Raw genomic sequence first — 27500 nt, 5'->3', positions numbered from 1 at the left:
TTATTGTACCAGTTTCGATTTAGAACAGCAAGCTGCATATATATATATGCTGTAATGAAATCCCCAAACAAACCGGGCCAGGGGGGGTGAGTACTGCACATGCGCAGTGTAGACGGCACGTTGGATCAGGTTTCATGAGCGTCTTTGGGAATTCCCCAGGAAATCACCTCCGCGTCCCTTTTCTGGACCGAAAACCTGACCTGGACCGTCCGCTCGCACGTCGGTGGTGTACGTTATTGGGTTTTAAAATGGTCCGGACATGGAGGGGCTTTGAGAGCAGTTGGAGAGCAGCGGCGCGCGTTGTTGTGACGGACTGTGTCCGAGGAAGAGGCTCGTAAACCCCGCAGCTGCGTCCCGGTTCCGGATGGCCACACGTTAGTGGGTCGGTGTGTTGGACGGAACCGAGTACTGTGGCATCGAGTTTAGTCGTGAAAGCAACCGAGAGCTTCCCCCGGGGGGAGCAGACCCAGCGTTTATAAATGGAGTGGGCCCACCGACAGTGGAGCGATCCCCCAAAACAGAGCACACGACCCGGACCGAGTTATGGGTCCGACGAGGTCCCGACGGAGGACTGGTGCGACAGCGGGCTGGACTCTTTCAGCGGGATCGCTCCCGGGATCGACGCGTCCTGTCCCGGTCCGAACACCCCCGAGCAGACGTGGACGTCCGACCGGTCGGGGACTCGCGGTGTCCCGCTGGACGTCCAGAACACGGACTGTGGTTCGGTCTGCGGTTCGGGCGAGAGACTGGACTCCGCCATCGGGGACTCCATCACGGAGGACAGCGTGGGCAGGCTGTCGGACGGGATCGGGACCATGCTGCTGGGCGGACCGGGACACGCCGAGCCCGGGCCCGAGAAGGTCGGTGTGGAGGAGGAGAGGAGAGAAGTTCTGCGCAGAGAGGAGCTTCTCAACGCGCTCAACTTTGTGTCGGAGGACGGGGACACGTAGGTGGCTCCCGACCTGTAGCGTAAACCGGGTTTTAGTGAAAAGCACGTTTTGATGTTTGTTTATGTCACATTAATGCGAGTTAATAGCAGAGCAGCTTTCCGAGGGGCGTGTCTGTACCTGTGCTGACCTTTTGACCCCGGCCTGTGTGGACAGGGCACTCCAACTGGCCCTCATTCATGAGCAGTGGGACTTCGCCCAGTACCTGCTGGACGCTGTGGCGCTTGACCCTGCCTGGACACCATACCTGGACATCCAGAACGACCTGGGACAGGTGGGCTGGGCCCCATGTGTACACACACACACACACACACACACATCAGAATTGCAGAAGTGATTTTGCATAATTGCAGTTTATCAGTTTTGCAGAAATTCTAGTGATTCCTGTTAGTAATTACAGCACAGCTATGTTGGCTTTGTTTTTAAATAGGCCACATGACAGCAAACAGTAACTTAATGCACAGTGGCCTATCAGCGTAGTGTATGATAAAAAAAACATCTGTTAAACCGTCATGCTGTTCAGCTGGGACTGCAGACATACCTTAAGAAAAACCCATTAATATGATTATCATGGAATAACATCGTGAGGTTCTGAACCAGTGGCCACCAGTCCTGGCTGTGATATTGTGAGGTTCTGAACCAGTGGTCACTGGTCCTGGATGTGATATCGTGAGGTTCTGAACCAGTGGACACCAGTCCAGGCTGTGATATCGTGAGGTTCTGAACCAGTGGTCACCGGTCCTGGCTGTGATATCGTGAGGTTCTGAACCAGTGGTCACCGGTCCTGGCTGTGATATCGTGAGGTTCTGAACCAGTGGACACCAGTCCAGGCTGTGATATCGTGAGGTTCTGAACCAGTGGTCACCGGTCCTGGCTGTGATATCGTGAGGTTCTGAACCAGTGGTCACCGGTCCTGGCTGTGATATTGTGAGGTTCTGAACCAGTGGACACCGGTCCAGGCTGTGATATCGTGAGGTTTTGAACCGGTGGTCACCGGTCCTGGCTGTGATATCGTGAGGTTCTGAACCGGTGGTCACCGGTCCTGGCTGTGATATCGTGAGGTTCTGAACTGGTGGTCACCGGTCCTGGCTGTGATATCGTGAGGTTCTGAACCGGGGGTCACCGGTCCAGGCTGTGATATCGTGAGGTTCTGAACTGGTGGTCACCGGTCCTGGCTGTGATATCGTGAGGTTCTGTAGCAGTGTATCCGGGTCATGCCTGATCCGTAACTGTCACATCGCAGAGTTATTTGGTGCTGTCTAAAAACTTGAGAACCACCAGAGAGAGAAATGGAGGAATGATTTGACTGTATATTTGCCCAAGATGGATTATTCCGGTTTCCTTTTTATGTCAATATATATATACAAGTAGTATTCTAAATTGGTAATTTGAGAATTTTTGGCAAATACATACTTTTCATAATTTTCACTAGTTGTGAATTCCATTCTGTGGTTCTGTTTCAGGGGTAGATATTTTTACTATGTTGATGTCAAGGTTTTCTATGTCCCTGTGATACCCATAACATTTTATTGTCAAGGTATTAAGGTATAGCTGGTATGTAAATCAGTACAGCTGAACTAATAACTTCTCACATCATAGAGCATCAGAAAACGTCATCAGCTAGTAGCACTGTAAGCCGCTGCTCTGTTGGAAAACACAGACAGGAAGAGCCACGGTGTTCCAGGCAGCTACACCCGTCAGCTACACCCGTCAGCTACACCCGTCAGTGTTTGGCTGAGTTGGGAACAGACAAGGAACTGTTGAAGTTGAGAAGTACATGTTGTGACATATGACGCAATTGCATGTTTGTTTGGGGAAGTATGGATTTCTTCACACACAGTGTTGTGACTCCTTTAACTTGCACCCTGCTTGTGTGTCCTTAATAATTATATTTCATATTTCCCTGGCTCTGTTCACCATTAGAGGCATAAGAAAAGTCAATTTACAGAATTGTCTTTGTCTTTCTGATCTCTCTGTATTTCAGATCTCTCTGTCTCTCTGAACTCTGATCTCTCTGTCTCTCTGAACTCTGTATCTCTGACATTTCTGGTTTCTCTGTCTCTCTGATCTTTCTGGTCTCTCAACTCTGTATCTCTGAACTCTGTATCTCTGATCTCTCTGTCTTTGTCTCTCTGTCTCTGTCAGACGGCCCTGCACCTAGCTGTGATAGTGGGCCACAGTGCGTTTGTGGCTGCCCTCCTGAAGGGGGGTGCAGGGGCGGAGCTACAGGAGAGGGGAGGCCACACCCCTCTGCACTTGGCAGTAAGAGAGCAGCGTGTGGACTGCGTGAGGGCGATCACTTCCTGTCCCCGCACCCCTCCACAACACCTGACCATCACCAACTATGCAGGTACACGCATGGAAAAGAATCCTCAGGAAAAATACTCAAAAAGCTATTTGTTTCTGCACAGTCATAACAGTCATAACTTTTCATTACTTCTGTAATGAAACACACACAAAATGTTCTATATTGTACATATTACATGTGATATATGATTGCATATACATTTCTTGAAAATGTTTGCCTTCTCTCCCTCCTTTCTGTCTCTCTCTATCTCTTTTCTCTCTCTCTCATCTTTCTCTCTCTCGTCTCTCTTTCTCTCTCTCTCTCGTCTCTCTCTTTCTCTCTCTCGTCTCTCTCTCTCTCTCTCTCTCTTTCTCTCTCTCTTTCTCTCTCTCGTCTCTCTCTTTCTCTCTCTCGTCTCTCTCTCTTTCTCTCTCTCTCTCTCTCTCTCTTTCTCTCTCTCTCTCTCTCTGTCTCTCTCTCTCTCTCTCTCTCTCTCTCTTTCTCTCTCTCTTTCTCTCGTCTCTCTCTCTCTCTCTTTCTCTCTCTCTTTCTCTCTCTCGTCTCTCTCTCTCTCTCTCTCTTTCCTCTCTCTCTCTCTCTCTTTCTCTCCTCGCTCTCGTCTCTCGTCTCTCTCTCTCTTCTCTCTCTCTCTCTCTCTCTCTCTCTCTCTCTCTCTCTCTCTCTCTCTCTCTCTCTCTCTCTCTCTCTCTAGGAGTGAGTGTTCTCCACTTGGCGGTGCAGAGAGGGCGATGTGACATCATCAACATGCTTCTGCAGGCGGGTGCAGACGTCAATCAGAGGGTGAGAGTCGGCGTCCCGATCCCCCTGAGCCGTGTGTGATTGGGGACGCGGCCCACGTGTCACCTGGCCTGTCCGAGTGCTTGGTACTTGCAGGAGTGAGGCCCACAGAACTGATACTGGCCTTTTAGTCTCTGCCAGAGGATCAGTGTATCATAGGGGTCGTGTAGCAGGTGTAGCGTAGGCCTGGTGTAGCAGGTGTAGCGTAGGCCTGGTGTAGCAGGTGTAGCGTAGGCCTGGTGTAGCAGGTGTAGCGCAGGCCTGATGTAGCAGGTGTAGCGCATGTCTGGTCTTTACTGGGTCTGCAGCATTCCACAGTGGAACTACTGAACACAGTCAGTCGCGTGAGAAGTGGCGGTAGAGAGTTGGTGGTGCAGCTTGTGAACGGATGCTGTGTGTGTGCAGGATCAGGGTTCCGGGCGTAGCCCGCTGCACTGGGCCGTGGAGACCCAGAGCTGTGCGGTGGTGGAACTGCTGCTCCGAGCAGGGGCGTCCGCAGAACAGCGCTCGTACGCCGGCCACACGCCGCTCACGTGCGCCCTCTACAGGCCCAACAAAGAGCTGCAGGACCTTCTCAGAGCGGCTGGCGCCTCCATACAGGAGGAGGAAGATGAGGAGGAGGAAGATGATGAGGAAGGGGAGGCAGAGAGCGAAGAGGTGAGATTTCTAGAGGTTACACACACACACGCGCGCACACACACGCGCGCGCACACACACGCTCAAGAAGATCATGCATTGCTTTTATTTTTCTGGTACAGGATGAATTTGATGATGTCATCATCAATGGACAGCGTGTGCTGTAACTGTCGAAATGGACGCAACTGGGCCGTCAGCCTCTCGTGACTGGGGTCAGATGGTGGAGTGTGTGTTCGTGCGTGTGTAAATGTGTTTGCGTGTGTGTAATTATTACAGGTACAGTTTGATCATGCTACGTTGTTGGAACGCTCACTGTTAGATCTTTGATTTGCTGTTTCTGCAGGCATAGCCCTAGTGTCAGACTGTGTACTGCTGACCCTAGTGCCTGTCCCAGTGAGGACGGGTTGTTTCTGTTTAACTTTGTACTGTACGACTTAACCCTTGACCTCCCGCTGCTCCCCGCCTTTGCCCCGCAATGCTCTGCTTCTGAGGCTGACTGTGAACGTCTGGAGTGTTCTCTAGTCCTGGAGACCGCGTGCTTGACCGTACAAACAGATCGTCTACATCCTGCCCTTTCTGGAGGTGGTACGAAGGAGTTCTTGAAAGTTGGAAAAGCCACCCGGAGGCCGCTTGGCCTGCCGTCTTACGGTCATCATCTCCTGACGTTCTCAGCGGGGTTCCCGGGCCTCGTCTACATCGCGTGGAGTAGTAACTCTTCCCCACCTCCTGTTCGCTGGATGTGTGGCATGACTAACCCCACCTCCCAACACGCTCGCTGTTGAATCTCAAATTGACACCATGTAGCTTTTAAATGCAGAGCTGTGCAGTGTGGCAGTGATGTTGCTGTGCACATGTAAACTAGTCGATAAGACATAGAGGTACAGCACAGTTTCTATAGTGACTGTATCAGGATAGTGTGATTCTGATTGTGGTTATACTTTTTATTCCTGGGCGGCTGGGGATTGTGGGTAAAACTGGATTTATAGAACATTAGTGAATAGGAGGGAGAATTTGCAAAGGATCCCTTTGTTCTGATTGGTTCCTCCCTCTGATGCTTAATTTGCTATTTATATGTATGCTTGGTCACATGACATGGTCCTGGTGCTCCCGGATTGGTGGAGGTCCATCTCCTTGGTGACGAGTCTGTTTCCTCCATCTGTAAAGGAGCGTGTTCTCACAAGAAAATATGGATGGTGTAAATTGTTTACTTTTTAGCATTAAATGTAACTCGCCCTGTGCTAGCTTAATTTTGACATTAGCAACACTGCTATTTTTGGGTGAAGTGTAGATTTGACCTGTCATTTATTTAACCACGTTGGTGAAAGACGTGATTTCAGTACTGATCTGACATGAGATTCACTAGCTGTGGTATATTTTGCTTGTGTAAGTGTGTGGAAGGGGCACTGCCCCCTGCTGGCGAGAGAGGGAAGTACATGGAGAGTGTTGGAAAAGAGATCATGCATGTGAGAGCGGACATAGAAGATTGATGAATATGCCAGTCTGCTGGGTTCAGGTGACTTTTGAAAATGACTTTTGCTTGGGTTCACTTTGGCTGATGAAGTGCTTGTATGTGAGGGGGACGTGACTGACCTCTGACCTCTGGCCTCAGCTGTGTGAGTTTCTACTCTTGGGTTTCTGTTGTTCTGTTTTTATGGGTGTGGGTGTGTGTGAGAGTCTGTGCTGTATAGGGCTTCAAATGGACAATAAATACAATCACTTATGTGACAAATGAAATGTGTGTGAAACGGTTATTTTTGCCTTACACATGCAAACAGAGAATAGGTGAATTACACCCAGGATTCATCATTCTCTTATTAATAGGTGAATTACACCCAGGATTCATCATTCTCATATTAATAGGTGAATCACACCCAGGATTAATCAGTCTCATATTAATAGGTGAATTACACCCAGGATTAATCATTCTCATATTAATAGGTGAATCACACCCACATTCATCAGATTCATATTTTTACTGCATACTATGTCGCTGTGAAATGTTTCCAATTTGAATTTGTGTTGTTGCTATTCTAACAGTTGTGTTAACGTGTGCCCTGTTTGTTACTTTAGTCTATATTTACATTTCAAGTGTTCATTATTATGTATCTACAGAGTTCTAAATTTGCTCCAAAAATGCTCAAATGTTCTAAATAAAAGTATCTTTTATTTGCCAAATATCCAATGCAGTAATTTAATGTCAATGTTTATAGTCAATTACTCCTTGAAATATGCTATATCTCGATACGTATTGTTATCTGGTTATGAGACCTGAGATTTTGAGCTCTATGAAGAGGTGACACCTTTCACATTTCCGGAATTTTCTCTCAAATACCCTGGACTGGGCAAATTACCAGAGCCTTTGTGTGTGGATTAAGAGTATAAATACCCAAACAAGATTCCATAGGGCCTTCCTGAGCTGGTATTGGTAACCATGGTAATCATTCAGCTCTGTTGTGGAGGTGCATGTTATGCACTGCTGAACTATAGCTCACCTTCAGCACGAGACACGCCTCTTTGTGCCCAGCACCAATCAGCAGCTAGATACCTGCCTCTCAGTACCCGCACCAGTCAGCAGCCAGATACATGCCTCTCTGTGCCCACACCAATCAGCAGCACGAGACCCGCCTCTCTGTGTCTGCACCAATCAGCAGTAGGTTATCAGCCTTATGAAGTTACGCAGGGTTTCAGTGTTTGGGCACGTGAAATATGTGCAAAATTATGTCCAGATTAAGACGCTTGTTTATGATTTTCATACAGAAAATATACAGCCTGAAAGTGACTTATTTTAAATAATAATAATCTTTATTTGTATAACACCTTTCATACATACATGCAACTCAAAGTGCTTTACAGAATAAAAAAAAACATTAAAAGGAAGCAAAGATAAGACAAAAATAAAATATTAAAAGAAATTAAAGATTAAAAGGAAACAAACACAATAAAATAATGTAATAAAGCGACAAATTATAAAATAATAGACAACATAATGGAATAAAGTAAATAAGATGGTACAGAGTTAGAGTTTCTTGACTAAAAGCAAATCTAAACAAGAAGGTTTTGAAACTCTTCTTGAAGCTGTGACGTGCGGAGGAACGGACACGACACGTAGATGATGGGGTGCAAACACGAACTTTACTCAACAATAGACACGTAGCTTCACTGCGGTGGTGCAAGCACAACAATGCGATATTCACACTGGCATGAAACTTAGACAAAGACGAGCACACGACACTGCGCGAACGCACATTAAATAAGTGAGTTACACAGACCCACGTGACCTCGAGACAAGGCACAGGTGTAACAAACGAACACGCTCACAAACAACCCACACCCATGGAAGTACAAACATGGACATAACAGCACGCAGACGACGTCATGACACGCCCACAGGGAAGGGTCCGGAGCTGTCACCGTGACAGAACCCTCCGCCAGGGGCTCGCTACTCCCGGAGCATCCCGCGTAGCTGGGAAGCCCCGAACCAACACCGACGGGGCAGGTCCGGAGCCGCCGGGATCGTGAGCCTCCGAGAGCAGTCACCCCCGACGGCGGGAACCGCCGCGAACAGCTCTAGCACACCCTCCCTGGGAAGACAGGGGAGAAAACATTAAACAATGGCACGCTGACAAACACACACACTGGAACATGAAACACAAATGGCACAAAAGGGAACAGTGGGTTAGGGAGACACAAGGGGACAGACAGAAACACCGGAACACACACATTCAGCCCCGAAGCCAGGTTTCCCGCCTGAGGCAACGCCAGTAGCGGCGCGAAGGCTCCGAGGGCTGGAGACGCTGCAGCAGGCGGTGCTCCTCCCGCCTGTTGCGCCCGCTCACCGCCAGGTGCCGCACGGCCGGCGGACGCGCTGGGTGGAGCGCGACTGGTCGACCGCTTGGGACCAGTCCCTCTGGCGGGCGCTCGAGGGGCGGCGTGACTGTCCGACCGCTTGGGTGCCGTGCTTCGGTCGGACGCGCGGGGTGCAGCGCGACTGGTCGACCGCCTGGGGGCAACACACCTGGCGGACGCGCGAGGTGCAGCGCGACTTTTAGCCCGCTTGGAGGCAGCGCGACCGGCGGGTCTCACGGCGACCTTCCTCCCGGGTCAGTGACTCCCTCCTTCGGGAGAACCGTAGGGGCTTGCTGCGCGATAGGCCTGCCGGCGCTCCCTCTCCGGGAATCTCCCGTAGGAAGCCCCTCCCTTGCCAGGCCAGCCCCCTCTTGGACCGGTATCGGGGGTGGTGTCCATATCCGGCTCCTCCTCCTCGGCCACGCTCCAGTCCATGGACCGAGCGGGGGTCTCACATCGGGAGTGGTCCATGGGCTCCTCCCCGCAGGAATCCCCACTCACCGATGCGAACGAACTGTCCGGTCCGCTCCCTCCCCCTTTGTATACCGTCGGGAGCGAACATACAGACGGAGGGCTCTCCCCCTCGCTCTCCTCACCGTAGTCGGATGGGAGGGGACTGATGTCATCCCCCCCGTAACGAACGGTGCTCTCCGAGCATACGGACGGGGAATACTCCTCCTCGGAGTCCACGCCTGTCGCCTCGCACTCCGATGGCGGAGCACTGACGTCTTCCTCCCCGTAGCAGACCGTGCTCCGTGAGCACATTGACGGGGAATACTCCTCCTCCTCGGAGTCCGTCCCCTCCGTCTCGCCCTCCGACGGTGGGAGACTGCCTTCCTCACCCCCGTAATCCACCGTGCTCTTCGAGCACATTGAGGGGGGATAGGACTCTTCCTCCTCTTCCTCGGGAGGGGTGAGGGAAAAGGCGCCCATGCCCACCCAAAACGGCTCATCGGTCTCTTCTTCCTCGGGGAAGACCGGGAGTAGCGCGCTATCCTCTCCTTGCTCTGCGCTCTCGGGCACTGGCATGGGAGAATACGCGTGCGGGGGTTCGTTCCTGCCGCCTCTTACCGCCCGGTGCGGGGGCTCTAGGGACGCGGCGAGGTCCTGGTCCCTCCACATGCGGACCGCGGATTGGCGTAGGTGTTCTGCCATCTTCGCGTCCTCCGCTTCCCGAGCCGCGCAGAGCATGTACGCGCACAACGGGTTCCTCATCATCTCCTGCTCGGAGACAGGGGCTTCGTGGTGACGGACCGGGGTAGAGCCGTGGTGGCGACGGCTCTTTCTCTTCCCTTTAGGCGCCCGGGTGGCGTATCCAGGCATACCTCTTTATCTTTGGCTCGTCTTTCTGTGACGTGCGGAGGAACGGACACGACACGTAGATGATGGGGTGCAAACACGAACTTTACTCAACAATAGACACGTAGCTTCTCTGCGGTGGTGCAAGCACAACAATGCGATACTCACACTGGCATGAAACTTAGACAAAGACGAGCACACGACACTGCGCGAACGCACATTAAATAAATGAGTTACACAGACCCACGTGACCTCGAGACAAGGCACAGGTGTAACAAACGAACACGCTCACAAACAACCCACACCCACGGAAGTACAAACATGGACATAACAGCACGCAGACGACGTCATGACACGCCCACAGGGAAGGGTCCGGAGCTGTCACCGTGACAGAAGCTGTGCAGGGATGAAATGCCTCTGAGCTTTTCAGGAAGAGAGTTCCAGAGCTTTGGGCCATAGTGGCTACCATTGCCAATCTTTAATCGGCTTTTAGGAATCACCAGTAGATTAATAATAATAATATTATAATCTACTATAATAATATTATCTATAATAATATATAACGTTCTGAACTCGCTGTAGGTGAGAAATAGAGCTCTTTGGAAGAGCAGATAGAACAGCATTACAATAATCTAGCCTTGATGTGATAAATGCATGGACAAGTTTCTCACTGTCAGCAGGAGAGAGCATATCTCGGACCTTAGCGATGTTTCGAAGGTGAAAATAAGCTGTCTTGCATGTAGTCATGATGTGTGATTTGAAGCTGAGCTCATTATCAAAGGTGACGCCCAGGTTCTTAAGACATTGTTTGGCCTTCAGATTCATTTGATTTAAATAAGTCTAGACATCATTCCTTTGTGAATCACAACCAAGAACAAGAACCTCTTCTCTTTATTTAATTGCAGACATTGTCAGACATCCATGTCTGTATATCACCTATGCAGTCAAACAGTGAGCAAATTGATTTTAGGGCTTTAGGTTCCAGAGAAATGTAAAGTTGAGTGTCATCTGCATATTGATGATAACGAATACCATGTTTGTTAATGATATGTGGTAACGGAAGCATATGTAGTTTGAACAGTAATGGCCCAAGAATTGATCCTTGGGGGACGCCACAAGTTATTTTTTGACATGTGGAGGAAGAGGTACCTAATGCAACATAGTAATCACGCCCAGTTAGGTACAATCTAAACCAGTCTAAGACTAAGCCACTAAGGCCTACCCAGCTCTGTAGTCGATCAAGAAGTATTTCATGATCAACTGTGTCAAAAGTGGCGCTTAAATCTAGAAGAAAAAGGACTGAGAGTTTGCCTGCATCCTTATTCAATCTCAGGTAATTTACTACCTTGTTGTTTCAGTGCTGTGGAGAACTCTGAACCTGAAAAGTGTCAAGATTTCTGTTCTTTTAATAGTGGTTTAACCACTGCAGTTTTAAGAAAATTAGGGAATTCTCCCAGTTGCAGAGACTGATTAACAATCGTTAGAACTTCATTAACTAATGAGCTCAGAACCTGCTTGAAAAAGCTTGTTGGTAAAGGGTCCAGTTCACATGTAGAGGATTTTAGTAATGAAATCACATCAAGTAGTGTTACCATGTCAACTTCTTGGAAATAAGACATATTAAAGTTAGGCTGAGTAACTGATATAAGGGTTGATAGTCTATTAGTGCTTGTTGCTATGTTCTGCCTTATACTGGTAATCTTGTCCCTAAAAAATATTGCAAACTCATCACATTTTTCAACTGAAACAGTTTCAGGGAAAACACAAGAATGTAGAAAATGTAGATTTGTTATATATGCAGTCTGATCATAATTTTAAAGAATACAAAAACATCCACAGATGACACTTTTTTATTTCACAAACTGAAAGTAACAGTTTACTATTTGTTTTTATGTGGAAAAAAATTTTTTACTGTCATTCTCTGAAGTGGTTTCCTGAAGCCACACTTTCATTTAATCTGGATTTTATATACTTTTTAGTATACTTTGTAGTATGTTTGTGTTCTAAATAATTTTTCCCATATGAATTGTGAATGTTTGTGGTGTCACAGTATTTCCTCTGTTGGAAGAAACTGAGTAAATTCAAGCTTTCAGCACTCTTTAGCGGAACGTCTGGGGATTCTCCAGGGAACAGAGAGAGACGGAGGCTCCGACCCCAAACCCGGCGTAGAGCGGCTCGGAAAACTTGGCCTGAAATCTGTGTACGAGTTCCATGCTCTCCGCGATGGCGTAGAAGGCCACGGAATTCCCGGCGTAGTCCAGATACACACCAATCCGGGTGGGCCTCGCCGTGCCCGGGAGGCTCTTGTCCATCTTGTTGTGCCAGGCGGAATACCCCGAGTCCGAGCACAGCAGGCTCCAGGACCGGTCGTTGTATCCGAGGAGGCTGTGGGAATTTTTGCCCTTGCGGCTGATGCTCCGGTAGGCGACTCCGACAGAAAACTCCCCGCTCCACTCCGCTTCCCAGTAGTGTCGGAATCCGCTCAGCGGTTCTGCGCACAGGATCTGGCAGAAGCCGTCGAAGCGATCCGGGTGGTCCGGGTAGAACTGTGTCGAACGCTTCCGGGTCACCCTGCGGTTCCCGTCTGACAGGATGAGCTCTTTGTAGGCCGTGTTGGGGTCAAAGGTGAGTCGAACTGAATCTGTTGGTCACATATGTCATCATTGCTCATGCATACATGTTTCTGTTTTACATGTTTTATCTGAAGTCTAAAGATCTAGTTTACTCTGATATTCTCTTGTAGCCTCTTGTGAATGTACACTCCTAGTTTGTAAATAGGTTTTCATGTTCTGATAATGTTTACCACCTTTGACTGGATTCTAAATCATTTTTAAGCTTAAAATGACACCCAGGACACTCCTGAAAATGCGATTGTAGCCAACATCTCAGTGAGTTTCTATTACCTGGTCTGAATCAAATGATCAGATCAGTTTGAAAAGGTCTGTTTCCACACATGCTGGCGGGTCATTGAACAGTTGGTTTTGTAAAACAGTCGGTGCTATTTCTAACTTCTTTTAGTCTTAGCTCCAGGCTGGCATTCCAAAATTAACTGGGATTTGCTTACAGTCATGATAAATGGTAAGAATCTGATCCTAAATGTGTGACGAGTTGAAAGGTTGCAAGTGTGTTTTCATTTTTTTCTCCTCATATTTTAATGGGAGTAAAAATCAATATATCATTTTGACACCTACATTGTGTAATAATCAGGTACCCATGAGTCCTTGACTAATACGCATATCTTGTTTCACTGGAGTTCTAGGAATTATGTACATATTTTTATTGAGATTATCATGAACCTACATAGAACTAAATCTTGTTTTGGTTTCCCTTTGATGGCCAGCAGCCCCAGTCACACCTGTGTGAATTTTCAGTCTGTCCCTAACCCAGTAATTCATTCATAACACTATACAACACAATACAATAATGAGTACAACTGATCATTATATCTGTGTATTATTGCATCACTGTATTATGTGCTATAAGGACACAAGGTTTATGTGAAATCCAAAGATCATTGCAGATTGTTGTATTTTCTGCTGTAGGGATTCACTTACATCTGAGGAAGTCCGCTCTTGTTTTGGGCTCCTGGAGATCAGCTCTTGTAGGTGCTGGAGATATAGAGGACACTTTCTATACCATCAACTCTTAAAAGCAACTTTTCTCCTTCTGTGGGGAGTGTGGGTTTCTACAGAGCATCACAAAAGTCTTCTTACCTTTAAAACGACCTCCAGTCCTGGGAATTAACACATACACGGGTGTGTCACTAACTATCAGAAAGAAGAAATGCAGTATTATTATTGTTGTTACTGTTGTGCTGAAACATGTAGAGAAGTAAATATTACAGCTGCAGTCTTGGGAATCTCCAGCTCTTTCAGGCTTCAAATATTGTCAAGAGTCCAGTACACCAGTATACCAGTACACCAGTGCACCAGTACACATGAGGTGCGGTAGGGAGGTGGGGGAATGAGGTGTGGTAGGGAGGTGGGGGAATGAGGTGTGGTGGATAAGGTGTGGTAGGGAGGTGTGGATGAGGTGTGGTAGGGAGGTGTGGATGAGATGTGGTGGATAAGGTGTGGTAGGGAGGTGTGGATGAGGTGTGGTAGGGAGGTGTGGATGAGGTGTGGTGGATAAGGTGTGGTAGGGAGGTGTGGTGGATAAGGTGTGGTAGGGAGGTGTGGATGAGGTGTGGTGGATGAGGTGTGGTAGGGAGGTGTGGATGAGGTGTGGTGGATAAGGTGTGGTAGGGAGGTGTGGATGAGGTGTGGTAGGGAGGTGTGGATGAGGTGTGGTGGATAAGGTGTGGTAGGGAGGTGTGGATGAGGTGTGGTAGGGAGGTGTGGTGGATAAGGTGTGGTAGGGAGGTGTGGATGAGGTGTGGTGGATGAGGTGTGGTAGGGAGGTGTGGATGAGGTGTGGTGGATAAGGTGTGGTAGGGAGGTGTGGATGAGGTGTGGTGGATAAGGTGTGGTAGGGAGGTGTGGTAGGGAGGTGTGGATGAGGTGTGGTGGATAAGGTGTGGTAGGGAGGTGTGGATGAGGTGTGGTAGGGAGATGTGGATGAGGTGTGGTAGGGAGGTGTGGGGATGAGGTGTGGTAGGGAGGTGTGGTGGATGAGGTGTGGTAGGGAGGTGTGGATGAGGTGTGGTAGGGAGGTGTGGATGAGATGTGGTAGGGAGGTGTGGGGATGAGGTGTGGTAGGGAGGTGTGGTGGATGAGGTGTGGTGGGAAGGTGTGGGGATGAGGTGTGGGGATGAGGTGTGGATGAGATGTGGTGGATGAGGTGTGGTAGGGAGGTGTGGATGAGGTGTGGTGGATGAGGTGTGGTGTGGAGTGGAGGTTGTAGCCATGGATGTTCTGGTCTACACACTGCATGCACTGGTCACCTTTTTTGGACACGTTGCCGAGCTCTTTCTTGCAGATGTCGTCCAGGTGTTCCTTCATGTCCGTTGCTGTTTTGGTGACCTCGCTGAAGGAGAACTCTGGGTTGATCAGCACCTTGGGCACCATAGGCTCTGGGGCTACTGACAGTGCCAGGAAGTTCTATGGAGACATTGACGGCACTCAACACCCAAAGACCAGCAAGTGTTCTTTAGTGTGTTTAGTGCTTTAGTGTTTTAGTGTGTTTAGTGTTTTAGTATGTTTACCATCTTTAAATTTGCAAAATACCTTTTTAGATGCAGCTCTCTCTCTCATGTTTGGAAGGCTGTGGATTCTCCACAAGGGGGCAGTATTAGCACTCAAGTATCTTTTGTGTGTATAATTTAAAGGGAGGAACCTGGCATGAACTTGCACCAGAAGAATTACCACAGACAAAAATCCCAGATTTGTTTCATGGCTGTTTTACGTGTGTGGTTAGTTCTTGGGCAATATATCATAGGTATTGCTACCATCAGCTATTTTCCGAACTGTATGTAACCCAACACTTCACAGAGGGGCCAAGCTTTTCAGTATATGGGTGCAAGTGAGAAAGCTCAGATAAAGGCTATAAAATCTGCGTAAAGCCCACTAACCAATTATAAATAATACAATAATTATCTGAGCAATCATGCAGTAAAAACTGTCACTACTTTGTTGAAGCACAGCTCCAGGCGAATTGTGGAAGGGGGTAACGGTGGAATGGTGGAGACCTGTAGTGGAGTAACTGTAGTGGAGCACCTGTAGTGGTGTACCTATAGTGGTGTACCAGTAGTGGAGTACTTGTAGTGGAGTACCTGTAGTGGTGTACCTGTAGTGGTGTAACTGTAGTGGTGTATCTGTAGTGGTGTAACTGTAGTGGTGTACCTGTAGTGGAGTAACTATAGTGGTGTACCCCTGTAGTAGTGTACCTGTAGTGGAGTACCTGTAGTGGTGTACCTGTAGTGAAGTAACTGTAGTGGTGTACCTGTAGTGGTGTTCCTGTAGTGGTGTACCTGTAGTGGTGTAACTGTAGTGGTTTAACTGTAGTGGAGTACCTGTAGTAGTGTACCTGTAGTGGAGTACCTGTAGTGGTGTACCTGTAATGGTGTAACTGTAGTGGTGTAACTGTAGTGGAGTACCTGTAGTAGTGTACCTGTAGTGGTGTACCTCTAGTGAAGTAACTGTAGTGGTGTACCTGTAGTGAAGTAACTGTAGTGGAGTAACTGTAGTGGAGTACCTGTAGTGGTGTACCTGTAGTAGTGTACCTGTAGTGGAGTAACTGTAGTGGTGTACCTGTAGTGGAGTACCTGTAGTGGTGTACCTGTAATGGTGTAACTGTAGTGGAGTACCTGTAGTAGAGTACCTGTAGTGGTGTAACTGTAGTGGTGTAACTGTAATGGTGTAACTGTAGTGGTGTAACTGTAGTGGTGTAACTGTAGTGGAGTACCTGTAGTGGTGTACCTGTAGTGGTGTACCTCTAGTGAAGTAACTGTAGTGGTGTACCTGTAGTGAAGTAACTGTAGTGGAGTACCTATAGTGGAGTAACTGTAGTGGAGTACCTGTAGTAGTGTACCTGTAGTGGAGTAACTGTAGTGGAGTACCTGTAGTGGTGTACCTGTAGTAGTGTACCTGTAGTGGAGTAACTGTAGTGGAGTACCTGTAGTGGAGTACCTGTAGTGGAGTACCTGTAGTAGTGTACCTGTAGTTGAGTACCTGTAGTGGTGTAACTGTAGTGGAGTACCTGTAGTGGTGTAACTGTAGTGGTGTACCTATAGTGGAGTACCTGTAGTGGTGTACCTGTAGAAAGTGTATGTTGTCCTCAGTGTCGATGATCTGCCGTAATTCTGCATCTCGTCTCTGCAGCTCCATAATCTCCTGCTCCAGACGTTCCACATATCCCTGCGCCTGACAGCACATTCACATCGTGTTTACAAACCTTCAGCTGTTTAGCTGGAGATTCCGTGTTTTTGGTCCACATGACGCAGTAGATGACAGGGTCTCTTCCAGGTCCCCGTCAGTCGGGCGTGGACTCTGACACGGTGGCACCTACTGTGTGCGGGGAGCTGGAGGAGGAGTGTATGGTGCTGGCCCCACCTACTGGAGACACCCACCTGTGTCATGGCTGCCTGCAGGTTTGCTTGGATGAGCTGGCACATTTCGGCATGCCAGCGTTCAACAGACTGCAGCATCTCACTGAAGATCTTATCACTGGCTGCTTGGGCCCGATGAGCATTACCCTACAGCCAGGAGGCGACAGAGAGCACAGGCAGTTTGATGACACACACTGGATACTGCTGGCTAGAGCCAGTTTACAAAATCATCCTAAAATCTTGTCTCATTAGATGTTTTGCGAGATTTAATCAGTTTTGAATAACAATTGAAAACATAGTTGCAGTGGTATTTTATCTCAATTGACCATTATTTAACAATTCCCAGAGAAGCAGAAAATCATATAAATACCACCAGGAGGCAGCACTGAGCCACACTGAGAGGTGCAGTTGCTGGACCCACCTTGAGAACCTCTACATTGTGCCTGAGGTCTTGGAGTTCTTTCATGCGTTCCTGGATAATGTGGTGAACTTCTGAATGGGTCACAACCAGCACTTTCTGAAGGACAGTTTATAATGATGTGTTGTTAGGTGTGTCGTATGTTGTGTTAGGTGTGTCAGGTATGTTTCAGGTGTATGCACTGATAACCGGGAGGCAGTTTTGTGTAGGTCATGATTTAGATCAAACAAACTCATGAAGGTCTAACCATCACTTCATAACCATGCTATGTAGATGTGTTTCTTAGACAAGCCCATAGCCTCAACATACCAGTGACCTATCTGTAATCTATTTGAACATATTTCTCATGCATTTTATCTCTCAGAACCCCAGGACAGCTAGTAATCAACCCAGTCTGGATCAAGCACAAATGGTTGACCCAATCTTAGTCATCAACTGGTCAAACTGTCCTCACACAATTGCCATTATTGGCATTATCAGAATGGGAGCTATATATTCCTGCGCATGTTGATTAGTCAGCAATTAGTCAGGTCTGTAGTGATCCATATCACTACACATTAATGAAATTGATTGGTTAGGTCTGTAGTGTTCCATATAACTACGTATGTTAATTAAAGTGATTAGTTAGCTCTGTAGTGATCCATATCACTATACATTAATTAAATTGATTGGCTAGGTCTGTAGCGTTTCGTATTACTACACAGGTTAACTAAAGGGATTGATTATCTCTGTAGTAATCCATATTACTACCCAATAATGCGAGCGATTGGTTAGGTCTGACCCCTCACCTGCTTGTCGGCGCGCTCCTCCTCGGCGCTGACGGTGTTGTGACCTCGGTGCTCGCGGACGGTACACAGCACGCACACGCACATCTGGTCGGAGCGACAGAACAGCTCCAGGCCCTTCTCGTGCTGCGGGCACACCTTGCGGTCCAGGTGTCCCGTCTCGTCCACCAGCTTGTGCCGCTTGAACGTGGCCGACTCGTAGTGCGGCTTGACGTGCACCTCGCAGTAGTACGCCAGGCACACCAGGCAGGACTTCACCGCCGGCTTGCGCCGGCCCGTGCAGAAGTCGCACAGCGAGTCGCGTTTGAGCGAGGGGAGCGGCGGCAGGGCGGGCGACGGCGTGGACGTGTCACGCGGCCCCACATTTGGCACGTTGCGCCTCAGATGCGGCCGTGGGGTGAAGGTGGCACGGCACTGTGGGCAGCTGTAGATGCCTGCGTGGTCGCACTGGTCCCAGTACATCTTGATGCACTCGAGGCAGAAGGTGTCTCCGCAGGGAATGGTGACAGGGTCCCGGGGCCCCTCCGCACACAGGGAACACACAAACGAGTCTGTCATGGCTGTACAGAAAAACAGGATTGCAAGAGAAGAAGATAATCGACTGTTGTGACAGTCGAAGACCAACACCAGTATTTATAGAGCTGGACTTGGTGTGCGGTTCCATGGGAATTAAAGACAAACGCACACACACACACACACACGTTCTGAATGCAAAGGTGAAACTGTGCTTGTATGTAAACAGAAGTGGGAACTTGGTAGTTGTGCTGGCGTGGAGTGCTGTTCATGGATCACATATCCAGCACACTGCGGGATACCAGCATGAAGCCCATGGAGCAGGGACAGAACCGAAGGGTAAAACATTCCCAAAGCACGTCCAGTAGACGTGGTCGAAGATCTTGCCAGTCAATGCCAAGCGCTGACCACCATGTTACAGGGAAACGTTTAGCCAAACACAGCCTAATGATAGTTTAGGGTGCAGACCTGTGTGTAGAAAGCACAGCAAGTGTCCTGCTGACATCATCTGCAGTTTCTGGGCCCTGGGTCCTGTTCTTGGTGGCTGACTGACACACTCAGTGTTACTGAATACTCTTCCATGATTATGGCTGCGATTAGCTGTATTATAATCTGGTTTCATCCATAATTTCAGTTTTATTTTTCACCTGTCATGAATAAATTAGGCCAAGCTTCTCTGAAGGTTATCCAGCCGAATTAGTTAGATATTAGACACATGAAGCTGGTTAGATCCCCTGCTTGTGCTGAGCCAGGGCCTTTCTCTGTGCAATGTCCTGTTTAATGGCAAATCTTGGTGTGGTGGGTCACCTCAGTCCAGTATGGGTCTTCTCCACAATGTCAAGATGTGTCTGTCTTAGCATGTGGCTCCCACTTGACACTTGAGTATAGCAAACACACCAATGGGAATATTGCAGCATCATGTGTGCTGAGCACTGTGGGAACAGCAAACAGTCCATGCAGGTAGCCAGTGCCATAACACACTTGATTGGCCTGTCTCTGGAAGACACACTCCAGGGACACAACACATTTGTTTAGCCTGTCTATGCTGTCTCTGGAAAAGAAATTCCATGACACACCTACACCTGAGTCTGAAAGAGAAACATTAAACATTCAGACCATGTCAGTGAACATTTGGTAGATTGAACGTGAGACTTCTTGAGTCGTCTGATCAGAGGGGCTAAAAATATGTACATATGCCAAAGTGTAGGCCATGATGTCTGTGTTGGCTCCTCTCAACACACCAGTCAACACCCATAATGGCTTAAAGGTTATTGAATTATCTAAACACCATGACAGTTATGAACCTACAATTGTTCCCATTTCCAATACACACATATAAACCTCGACTGGTTCACTTGAACTTTGTGAAGTATTGCCAAACCTACGGAAGCATTTTGATTCTTTGACTTTATACTTGGATCTGCCCACTGGTGTTGTTTGTGCTCTGGTGTTGTTTTTGCTCTGGTGTTGTTTGTCCACTGGTGTTGTTTGTCCTCTGGTGTTGTTTGTGCTCTAGTGTTCTTTGTCCACTGGTGTTGTTTGTGCTCTAGTGTTCTTTGTCCACTGGTGTTGTTTGTGCTCTGGTGTTGTTTGTCCTCTGGTGTTGTTTGTGCTCAGGTGTTGTTTGTCCTCTGGTGTTGTTTGTCCACTGGTGTTGTTTGTCCTCTGGTGTTGTTTGTGCTCTGGTGTTGTTTGTGCTCTGGTGTTGTTTGTCCTCTGGTGTTGTTTGTGCTCAGGTGTTGTTTGTCCTCTGGTGTTGTTTGTCCACTGGCGTTGTTTGTCCACTGGTGTTGTTTGTCCTCTGGTGTTGTTTGTGCTCAGGTGTTGTTTGTCCTCTGGTGTTGTTTGTCCACTGGTGTTGTTTGTCCTCTGGTGTTGTTTGTGCTCTGGTGTTGTTTGTGCTCTGGTGTTGTTTGTCCACTGGTGTTGTTTGTCCTCTGGTGTTGTTTGTGCTCTAGTGTTCTTTGTCCACTGGTGTTGTTTGTGCTCTGGTGTTGTTTGTCCTCTGGTGTTGTTTGTGCTCAGGTGTTGTTTGTCCTCTGGTGTTGTTTGTCCACTGGCGTTGTTTGTCCACTGGTGTTGTTTGTCCTCTGGTGTTGTTTGTGCTCTGGTGTTGTTTGTGCTCTGGTGTTGTTTGTCCACTGGTGTTGTTTGTCCTCTGGTGTTGTTTGTGCTCAGGTGTTGTTTGTCCTCTGGTGTTGTTTGTCCACTGGTGGTGTTTGTCCACTGATGTTGTTTGTGCTCTGGTGTTGTTTGTCCACTGGTGTTGTTTGTCCACTGGTGTCGGTTGTGCTCTGGTGCTGTTTGTCCACTGGTGTTGTTTGTGCTGTGGTGTTGTTTGTCCTCTGGTGTTGTTTGTCCACTCGTGTTGTTTGTCCTCTGGTGTTGTTTGTGCTCAGGTGTTGTTTGTGCTCTGGTGTTGTTTGTGCTCTGGTGTTATTTGTCCTCTGGTGCTGTTTGTCCACTGGTGTTGTTTGTACTCTGGTGTTGTTTGTGCTCTGTGTTTTTGGGCTTGGACTGTTTTTGACTCTGTATCTGGACTACAATTTGAAGTTTAATAAAAGAAAAGTATTCTGATGACATACATTTAATTAAAGGCTTATTAAAGCAAATTTGCAATTGACAGTAATAATAATATTGGCAAAGCTATGAGTCAGTTGCATAAATTGTGTAAAAGTAAATCCAAAAGGTATTTATGTAAAAAGCTGGTTTAGTGCTATAATCTAAACAGAAAGCCCACTCAGTGAAATGAGTGCCCCCCCCCCTCACATGTGTACAAACTGATTTGCAGTGCCATTTCTAATGACTAAAAAGGGTGTGGTGTGTACAAGAAAGAGAGGGAGAAAAAGAAAGAGGGGGAGGGAGAGAGAGAGAGGGAAAGGAAGGAGGACTAAACAACAATGAGGGCACGGTTGCAGGAGGGAAGATGAATGTAAAAGGAACGGAGGAAGGGAATAAAAAGAGGAAGAGAGAGAGGGAGTGAGCCAGAGAAAGGGAGAGGGTGAGGGAGGGAGAGAGAGAGAGAGAGAGAGAGAGAGAGAGAGAAAGCGAGAGAGAATGTGATGTCATCGTTTGTGCTGGGCTGTGCTTTCTCTCCTCCCCCTTTGCATTACGTCATCACACACAGACACAGACACACACACACACACACACACGGATGAATACATAGACACACGGATCAGTGCAGAGCTGAAAGGAGGCAGGGCGCACTTGCGCACATATATTAGTAGAAACAGGCAAGCGTGTACACATACACACACACACACACGCATGCACACTCAGCATCCTTGTAAAAAGAGAGGTGCGTTAGGATCTGGAGCGTCAAACTCTCTTCACTGTCAGGTAGGCCAATCTCTTCATCACACACACCCTCTTCATCACACACACACACCCACCAATGAAAACGCACAGGCTTACAAATATCATACACTCAAACACACACCCACCAATGAAAACACGTAAGCTTATATATAAATGTGACCTAGAATTTCATAATGGCAGTTCACAGTTAAAATCTTCACATGTTAAACCTGCTAAATGCTAAACATTAAATCTCCATGGTCCATTTGTAGAAAACAAGTAGTATGTGCTTTACAAAATTTATAAATGGTACAATACAATATATTTATTATTATATATATTTTTATTTACTATCAATGGTAAACTAGAAATGCAGTTTTTTGCTTGTGTTTTGATTTATCTGAAAATCTGTGCAAACTCCACCCACTTTCTATAAAGCCGACCCACAGAAAACTTTGACTCTGCCTCTGAAATGCAGAAATTATTTCAGTTAATATTTAATTACACTATTGGTTTGTCATTGGATAATGGCAAAAATGGCCGACTTTCTGATGCTTACTGTGATGAAGATGGCACTTTTATGGAGAATCCGTGTTCTAACTTAATGTGTCTGAAAACGTAAACGTTCCTGATTATTGTTAAGTTTTAGGGAAAGATCACGACATGATGATGACATGATGTTAATGACATGATGATGACACGACGTTAATGACATAAAGATGACATGATGATGACATGATGTTAATGACATGATGTTAATGACATGATGATGACACAACGTTAATGACATAATGATGACATGATGATGACATGATGATGACATGATGTTAATGACATGATGATGACACAACGTTAATGACATAATGACGACATGATGATGACATGATGTTAATGACATGATGATGACACGACGTTAATGACATAATGATGACATGATGATGACATGATGTTAATGACATGATGTTAATGACATGATGATGACACGACGTTAATGACATAATGATGACATGATGATGACATGATGTTAATGACATGATGATGACACAACGTTAATGACATAATGATGACATGATGATGACATGTTAATGACATGATGTTAATGACATGATGATGACACGACGTTAATGACATAATGATGACATGATGATGACATGATGTTAATGACATGATGATGACATGATGTTAATGACATGATGATGACACAACGTTAATGACATAATGATGACATGATGATGACATGTTAATGACATGATGTTAATGACATGATGATGACACAACGTTAATGACATAATGATGACATGATGATGACATGATGTTAATGACATGATGTTAATGACATGATGATGACACAACGTTAATGACATGATGATAACATGATGATGACATGACGTTAATGACATGATGATGACATGATGTTAATGACATAATGATGACATGATGATGACATGATGATGACATGATGTTAATGACATGATGATAACATGATGATGACATGACGTTAATGACATGATGTTGACATGATGATGACATGATGTTAATGACATGATGACATGATGATGACATGATGTTAATGACATGATGATAACATGATGATGACATGACGTTAATGACATGATGTTGACATGATGATGACATGAGGATAATGGCATGAGGATAATGATGTGAAGATGATGACATGAAGGTATTGAACATATCGTGCCTTGATACTCTTCCCAATGGGCACCAATGAGTTTGTTGGCAGGATCATTGCAGTGAGAGGTGCGTTCACCTGAAACATGCACACAGGTGGTTTTCCAGAGGTGTTTTATCGGTAATTAGAATAAGAGCATATGGCATGTGTGTGTGTGTGTGTGTGTGTGTGTGTGTGTGTGTGTGTGTGTGTGTGTGTGTGTGTGTGTGTGTGTGTGTGTGTGTGATAAGTAAAGCTGTTGATCAATCAGTGTGTCAGTGTTAAGGAAGAAGAAGAGGGTGGAGGATCTTTACGTAGAAACATAACGCTGCCATGAAACCTCATTACTGATGTGCACTAATGACTTACTGAGTTAGAATGCTTTTAGTGAGAGAGGGAGACAGACAGAGAGAGAGACAAAGAGGGACAGACAGAGAGAGATATATAGACAGACACAGAGAGAGAGACAGACATAGACAGACAGAGAGAGAAGTAGATGGACAGAGAGAGAGGTACATGGACAGAGAGAGAGAGAGAGAGAGCGAGAGAGAGAGAGAGAGAGAGAGAGAGAGAGAGAAAGGGGTAGACAGACAAAGAGAGAGCAAGAGAGAGAGGGGGGGGTCGAAAGACAAAGAGAAACAGAGAGAGAGAGATAGACAGACAGAGAGAGAGGTAGACAGACAGAGAGAGACAGAATTTATCAGCTCTGTCTTGCAAACAATTTCACTAATGGAGTAAATGAGCATATACGCAAAGGCTCATGGGATAGCACAGAGAAATGCTGAATCACTCTATCACATCACCATCAAACAACACTGTACATTTACTATACATAACAAATCAAATCAAATATATTTGTATATCGCTTTTCACAACACATGTTGTCACAAAGCGCTTTACAGGATTTACAAGGTTAACAATACTATGGGTCCAGATCCCTAATGAGCAAGCCAAAGGCGACAGTGGCAAGGAAAAACTCCCTATGATGGTGGGGAATAGGAAGAAACCTTGGGAGAACCAAGACTCAAAAGGGAACCCATCCTCCATTGGGCGGCCCGTTAACACACAAATTATACAAAAACAAATTATACAGATGAATACACAAGTTACAAATATATCATACAATCAGGCTAAATATAAGGTAACTAGAATGAAAGTTCTGGGTGTTGATATTGTCAATCTAAATGTCTTGTGATGAACGCCAGGTTTTTATTAACACTATATCACCATCACACAATACTGTATCACCATCACACAATACTGTATCACCATCACACAATGCTATATCGCCATCACATAACATTGTATCACCATCAAACAGTATGATACTATGATACATAGATAGTATATACTATCTATGTCATATTGAAACACACCAGAAATAAAGGAACCAGAAAAGGTTTAGATTCAATTATGCTGAAATGCACATATCTATTGGACTGGCTCCACACTCCTGCTCTCTCTCTCTCTCTCTCTCTAATGCCTGATTTCATTTTCTTTTCCACATTGTTCTGGTATTCCCTGGTATTCGGGCTTGTCCGGGCAGCATGGCGGAGGACTCTGGCACAGTGTCGGTGGCCGAGGTTGAGACAGCGTTCCGGAAGTTCGCTGTGCACGGCGACTCCAAGGCAACCGGGAAGGAGATCAACGGAAAGAACTTCGTCAAACTGTGTAAAGACTGCAAGGTGATCGACGGGAAGAACGTCACCAGCACCGACGTGGACATCGTCTTCAGCAAAGTCAAGTGCGTGCTTGGGTTCTGTATGGGGTTAGTCCGCACATTAGCCCTGGACATGCTCTGGGCTTAGTCTTTAGATCAGTGTTGTAGCTCTAGCTCTAGATGATTTAGTCCTGACGTTATTTCTGGGTAGGTTCTGATTAATTGTCTAGATTGTGGTGGGTTTACTTCTGAGATTAGTTCTTTTGATATTCTTTGGATAACATCGGGAATCATCATAGTGACTCATCTCCCTTTGTCCCTTTGAATACATACTAAATCTGTACAGATTGAATTCCAGTCATAATAAAATTCAAATATTAAATCTCTCTCTCTCTCTCTCTCTCTCTCTCTCTCTCTCTCTCTCTCTCTCTCTCTTTGTATGCGTTTATGTGTGTATGTTTGTGTGTGTGGGTGCCTAGAGCCAAATCTGCACGAGTGATTACCTTCGAGCAGTTCATGCAGGCCATGGCGGAGTTGGCACCTAAGCGCTTTAAGGGGAAAGACCAGCAGGAGGCGTTGCAGCTCCTTAACGGCCTCATCGCAGGCAAGGAGCCTGCCAACGTGGGCGTGACGGTAGGGGAAACCAGTCTCTCACACACACACACACACACACACTCACACCACGGCCTCACACCCTTCACTCTTCACTCTGCCTCTTCCATCCTTCACCCTCTCACTGTGTGTGTGTGTGTGTGTAGAAAGTGACGAAGGCGGCCGCGGTGGACCGGCTGACAGACAGCAGTAAGTACACGGGCGCCCATAAAGAGCGCTTCGACGAGTCCGGCAAAGGGCGGGGCAGAGAGGGAAGAGAGGAGATGCCTGACACCAGCGGCTACGTCGGGTCCTACAAGGGCCAGGGCACCTACGACAGCAAAGTGAAGGAAAACACATGAGAGGTGGAGAGGAGAGGAGGAGAGGAGGAGAGGAGGAGAATGGATGAGTATCATGGTTCATTTGGATGCAGAGAATTATGATTAATTATGATGCATGTTTCACTGTATCTTCTGAACTTTATATCGGTCACATATCTGTACACACTAACCCAGCTTCCTGTTAACCTAGAGTGCCCTCGCTGGTCTGTCTTTAGCTTCCTGTGTCAGCCTTTGCAGTAACGCTTAAAGCAACATTTCAGTGAGATTTGAGCAGTCGTCCCGTTCCTCTCCCTCGTTCTGCGCCCGCACTAGTGCCTTACACGTCTCCTGTCATCACTAACTCTTTCCAGCTCCTCCTGTGCATGTCTGCGGCAGACCCCACCCAGTACACGTCTGTCTTTTATCTGCGTGTTATTCCTTCTCCTCGAGGGACTGCAGCTTATGTGATTGTATCCTATAAAAAATGTACTTATAATTAATGACTAAGTTGATGAGGTTACCTGAAAACAGAGGAGAAAGGTGGGGTAATGTGAGGTGGCGTAAGGTGAGATAAGGTGTGATAAGATGAGATATGGTGAGATATGGTGAGATTTGGTGAGCTAATCAGTAACTAACTGAAGATTGGACCGTTTTCCACATCTCTGGAAGCACTCCTGACATTTGTACAAACAGTTAGAACAATATTTATTACCCAAGGTTTTTCTGTGATGTAGCTAATATCAGATGTGAGCTGATATGACGACATGTAGTAGAAGACATTAATGTAGTTAATATCAGATGTTAGCTGATATGACGACATGTAGTAGAAGACATTAATGTAGTTAATATCAGATGTTAGCTGTTGAGAGATGATAATTAACAATGGGTGTTTGGACAGAATATTAGAAATTGCTAACAGAAAGAATCATGAAGAATTATAAATCTGCTAACAGAAATATCTCAAGAAAATTAATTTATGTAAGTTATACGTGAACATTCAAATGTTGATGTAGAGATCATTCTAGAATTTCTAAGCAGTCAATATGACTTACTGATAAATAAAGTATTATTGGTTAATAATAAATACAATCAAATAAAGTAGGCTTTTTTATTAATTATCTTGTTCATATGTAGTTCAATTGTTTTTCAATCCATATCTAGAGTTCATAAGTAGTTCATAAGCAGTCAGTTAATATGCAGTTAATAGAATAGAGATAGTTTTCCCCAGTCCCTGTCATGGAATGCACCTTTATATATAAATCGGTTAATATCAGATAAAGAGAGACCAAACTGATGGTTCAAAACTACCTTCATGTTTCTCTTATCTGACATCTGTCTCTTATCTTATGGTTGATGCCTTTAGCTTGTGTTTGCATCTATGTCACGCTGTAAACTGCCAAAATATCCCCAAATAAATATCTCAATTCTGAAAGTTTTCTCTGTGTT

General features: G+C 46.4%; 3 protein-coding genes across 4 annotated transcripts in view; 2 read left to right on the top strand and 1 right to left on the bottom strand.

Moving 5' to 3' along the window:
* The window catches only part of nfkbib (nuclear factor of kappa light polypeptide gene enhancer in B-cells inhibitor, beta), a 6887-nt gene extending 66 nt beyond the window's left edge, over window positions 1-6821 (top strand). Inside the window, exons 1-6 of the mRNA XM_076987678.1 lie at window positions 1-946; window positions 1104-1221; window positions 3093-3297; window positions 3947-4035; window positions 4438-4689; window positions 4791-6821. The exon at window positions 1-946 is cut by the window's left edge and continues 66 nt beyond it. Of these exons, the coding sequence (XP_076843793.1) occupies window positions 480-946; window positions 1104-1221; window positions 3093-3297; window positions 3947-4035; window positions 4438-4689; window positions 4791-4835 (1176 nt within the window). The 5' untranslated portion in view covers window positions 1-479 and the 3' untranslated portion in view covers window positions 4836-6821. The remainder of the gene's footprint in view (window positions 947-1103; window positions 1222-3092; window positions 3298-3946; window positions 4036-4437; window positions 4690-4790) is intronic.
* A 3589-nt stretch (window positions 6822-10410) lies between these two features.
* ftr84 (finTRIM family, member 84) lies at window positions 10411-18694 on the bottom strand. Of its 2 annotated transcripts, XM_076987677.1 has the most exons (8): window positions 18005-18676; window positions 17220-17315; window positions 16820-16945; window positions 16506-16613; window positions 14696-14852; window positions 13527-13580; window positions 13368-13421; window positions 10411-12454 (listed from the first exon to the last, which is right to left on the bottom strand). In XM_076987677.1, exons 1-8 carry the CDS (start codon window positions 18557-18559, stop codon window positions 11913-11915), a joined length of 1692 nt encoding a protein of 563 aa, XP_076843792.1. In that variant the 5' UTR covers window positions 18560-18676; the 3' UTR covers window positions 10411-11912. The 2 variants fall into 2 exon arrangements, with proteins under 2 accessions (XP_076843792.1, XP_076843791.1); XM_076987676.1 differs by lacking the exons at window positions 10411-12454; window positions 13368-13421; window positions 13527-13580 and having other exon boundaries at window positions 14841-16613; window positions 18005-18694.
* Window positions 18695-21630: 2936 nt separating this feature from the next.
* On the top strand, window positions 21631-27489 carry tppp2 (tubulin polymerization-promoting protein family member 2). Its single transcript, XM_076987681.1, has 4 exons — window positions 21631-21856; window positions 25030-25227; window positions 25623-25776; window positions 25902-27489. Exons 2-4 carry the CDS (start codon window positions 25031-25033, stop codon window positions 26094-26096), a joined length of 546 nt encoding a protein of 181 aa, XP_076843796.1. The 5' UTR covers window positions 21631-21856; window position 25030; the 3' UTR covers window positions 26097-27489.
* Window positions 27490-27500: the final 11 nt, after the last annotated feature.

The sequence above is a fragment of the Brachyhypopomus gauderio genome, unplaced genomic scaffold, assembly GCF_052324685.1.
Source record: "Brachyhypopomus gauderio isolate BG-103 unplaced genomic scaffold, BGAUD_0.2 sc54, whole genome shotgun sequence".
Classification (NCBI taxonomy): domain Eukaryota; kingdom Metazoa; phylum Chordata; class Actinopteri; order Gymnotiformes; family Hypopomidae; genus Brachyhypopomus; species Brachyhypopomus gauderio.
The sequence above is the reverse complement of the archived record's forward strand: the minus strand, read 5'-3'. Positions and strand labels throughout refer to the sequence as shown.

What these genes read in the sequence shown, in the direction of transcription:
- tppp2 (XM_076987681.1), top strand. Translation starts at nt 25,031, where the DNA reads ATGGCGGAGGACTCTGGCACAGTGTCGGTGGCCGAGGTTGAGACAGCG. An exon ending in ATCGTCTTCAGCAAAGTCAA is followed by an intron (nt 25,228 to 25,622) that starts GTGCGTGCTTGG and finishes GTGGGTGCCTAG; the next exon opens with AGCCAAATCTGCACGAGTGA. An exon ending in CTGCCAACGTGGGCGTGACG is followed by an intron (nt 25,777 to 25,901) that starts GTAGGGGAAACC and finishes GTGTGTGTGTAG; the next exon opens with AAAGTGACGAAGGCGGCCGC.
- ftr84 (XM_076987676.1), bottom strand. Translation starts at nt 18,559, where the DNA reads ATGACAGACTCGTTTGTGTGTTCCCTGTGTGCGGAGGGGCCCCGGGAC. An exon ending in AGGAGCGCGCCGACAAGCAG is followed by an intron (nt 17,316 to 18,004) that starts GTGAGGGGTCAG and finishes ACTGTCCTTCAG; the next exon opens with AAAGTGCTGGTTGTGACCCA. An exon ending in TGCAGGCAGCCATGACACAG is followed by an intron (nt 16,614 to 16,819) that starts GTGGGTGTCTCC and finishes ATGTGCTGTCAG; the next exon opens with GCGCAGGGATATGTGGAACG.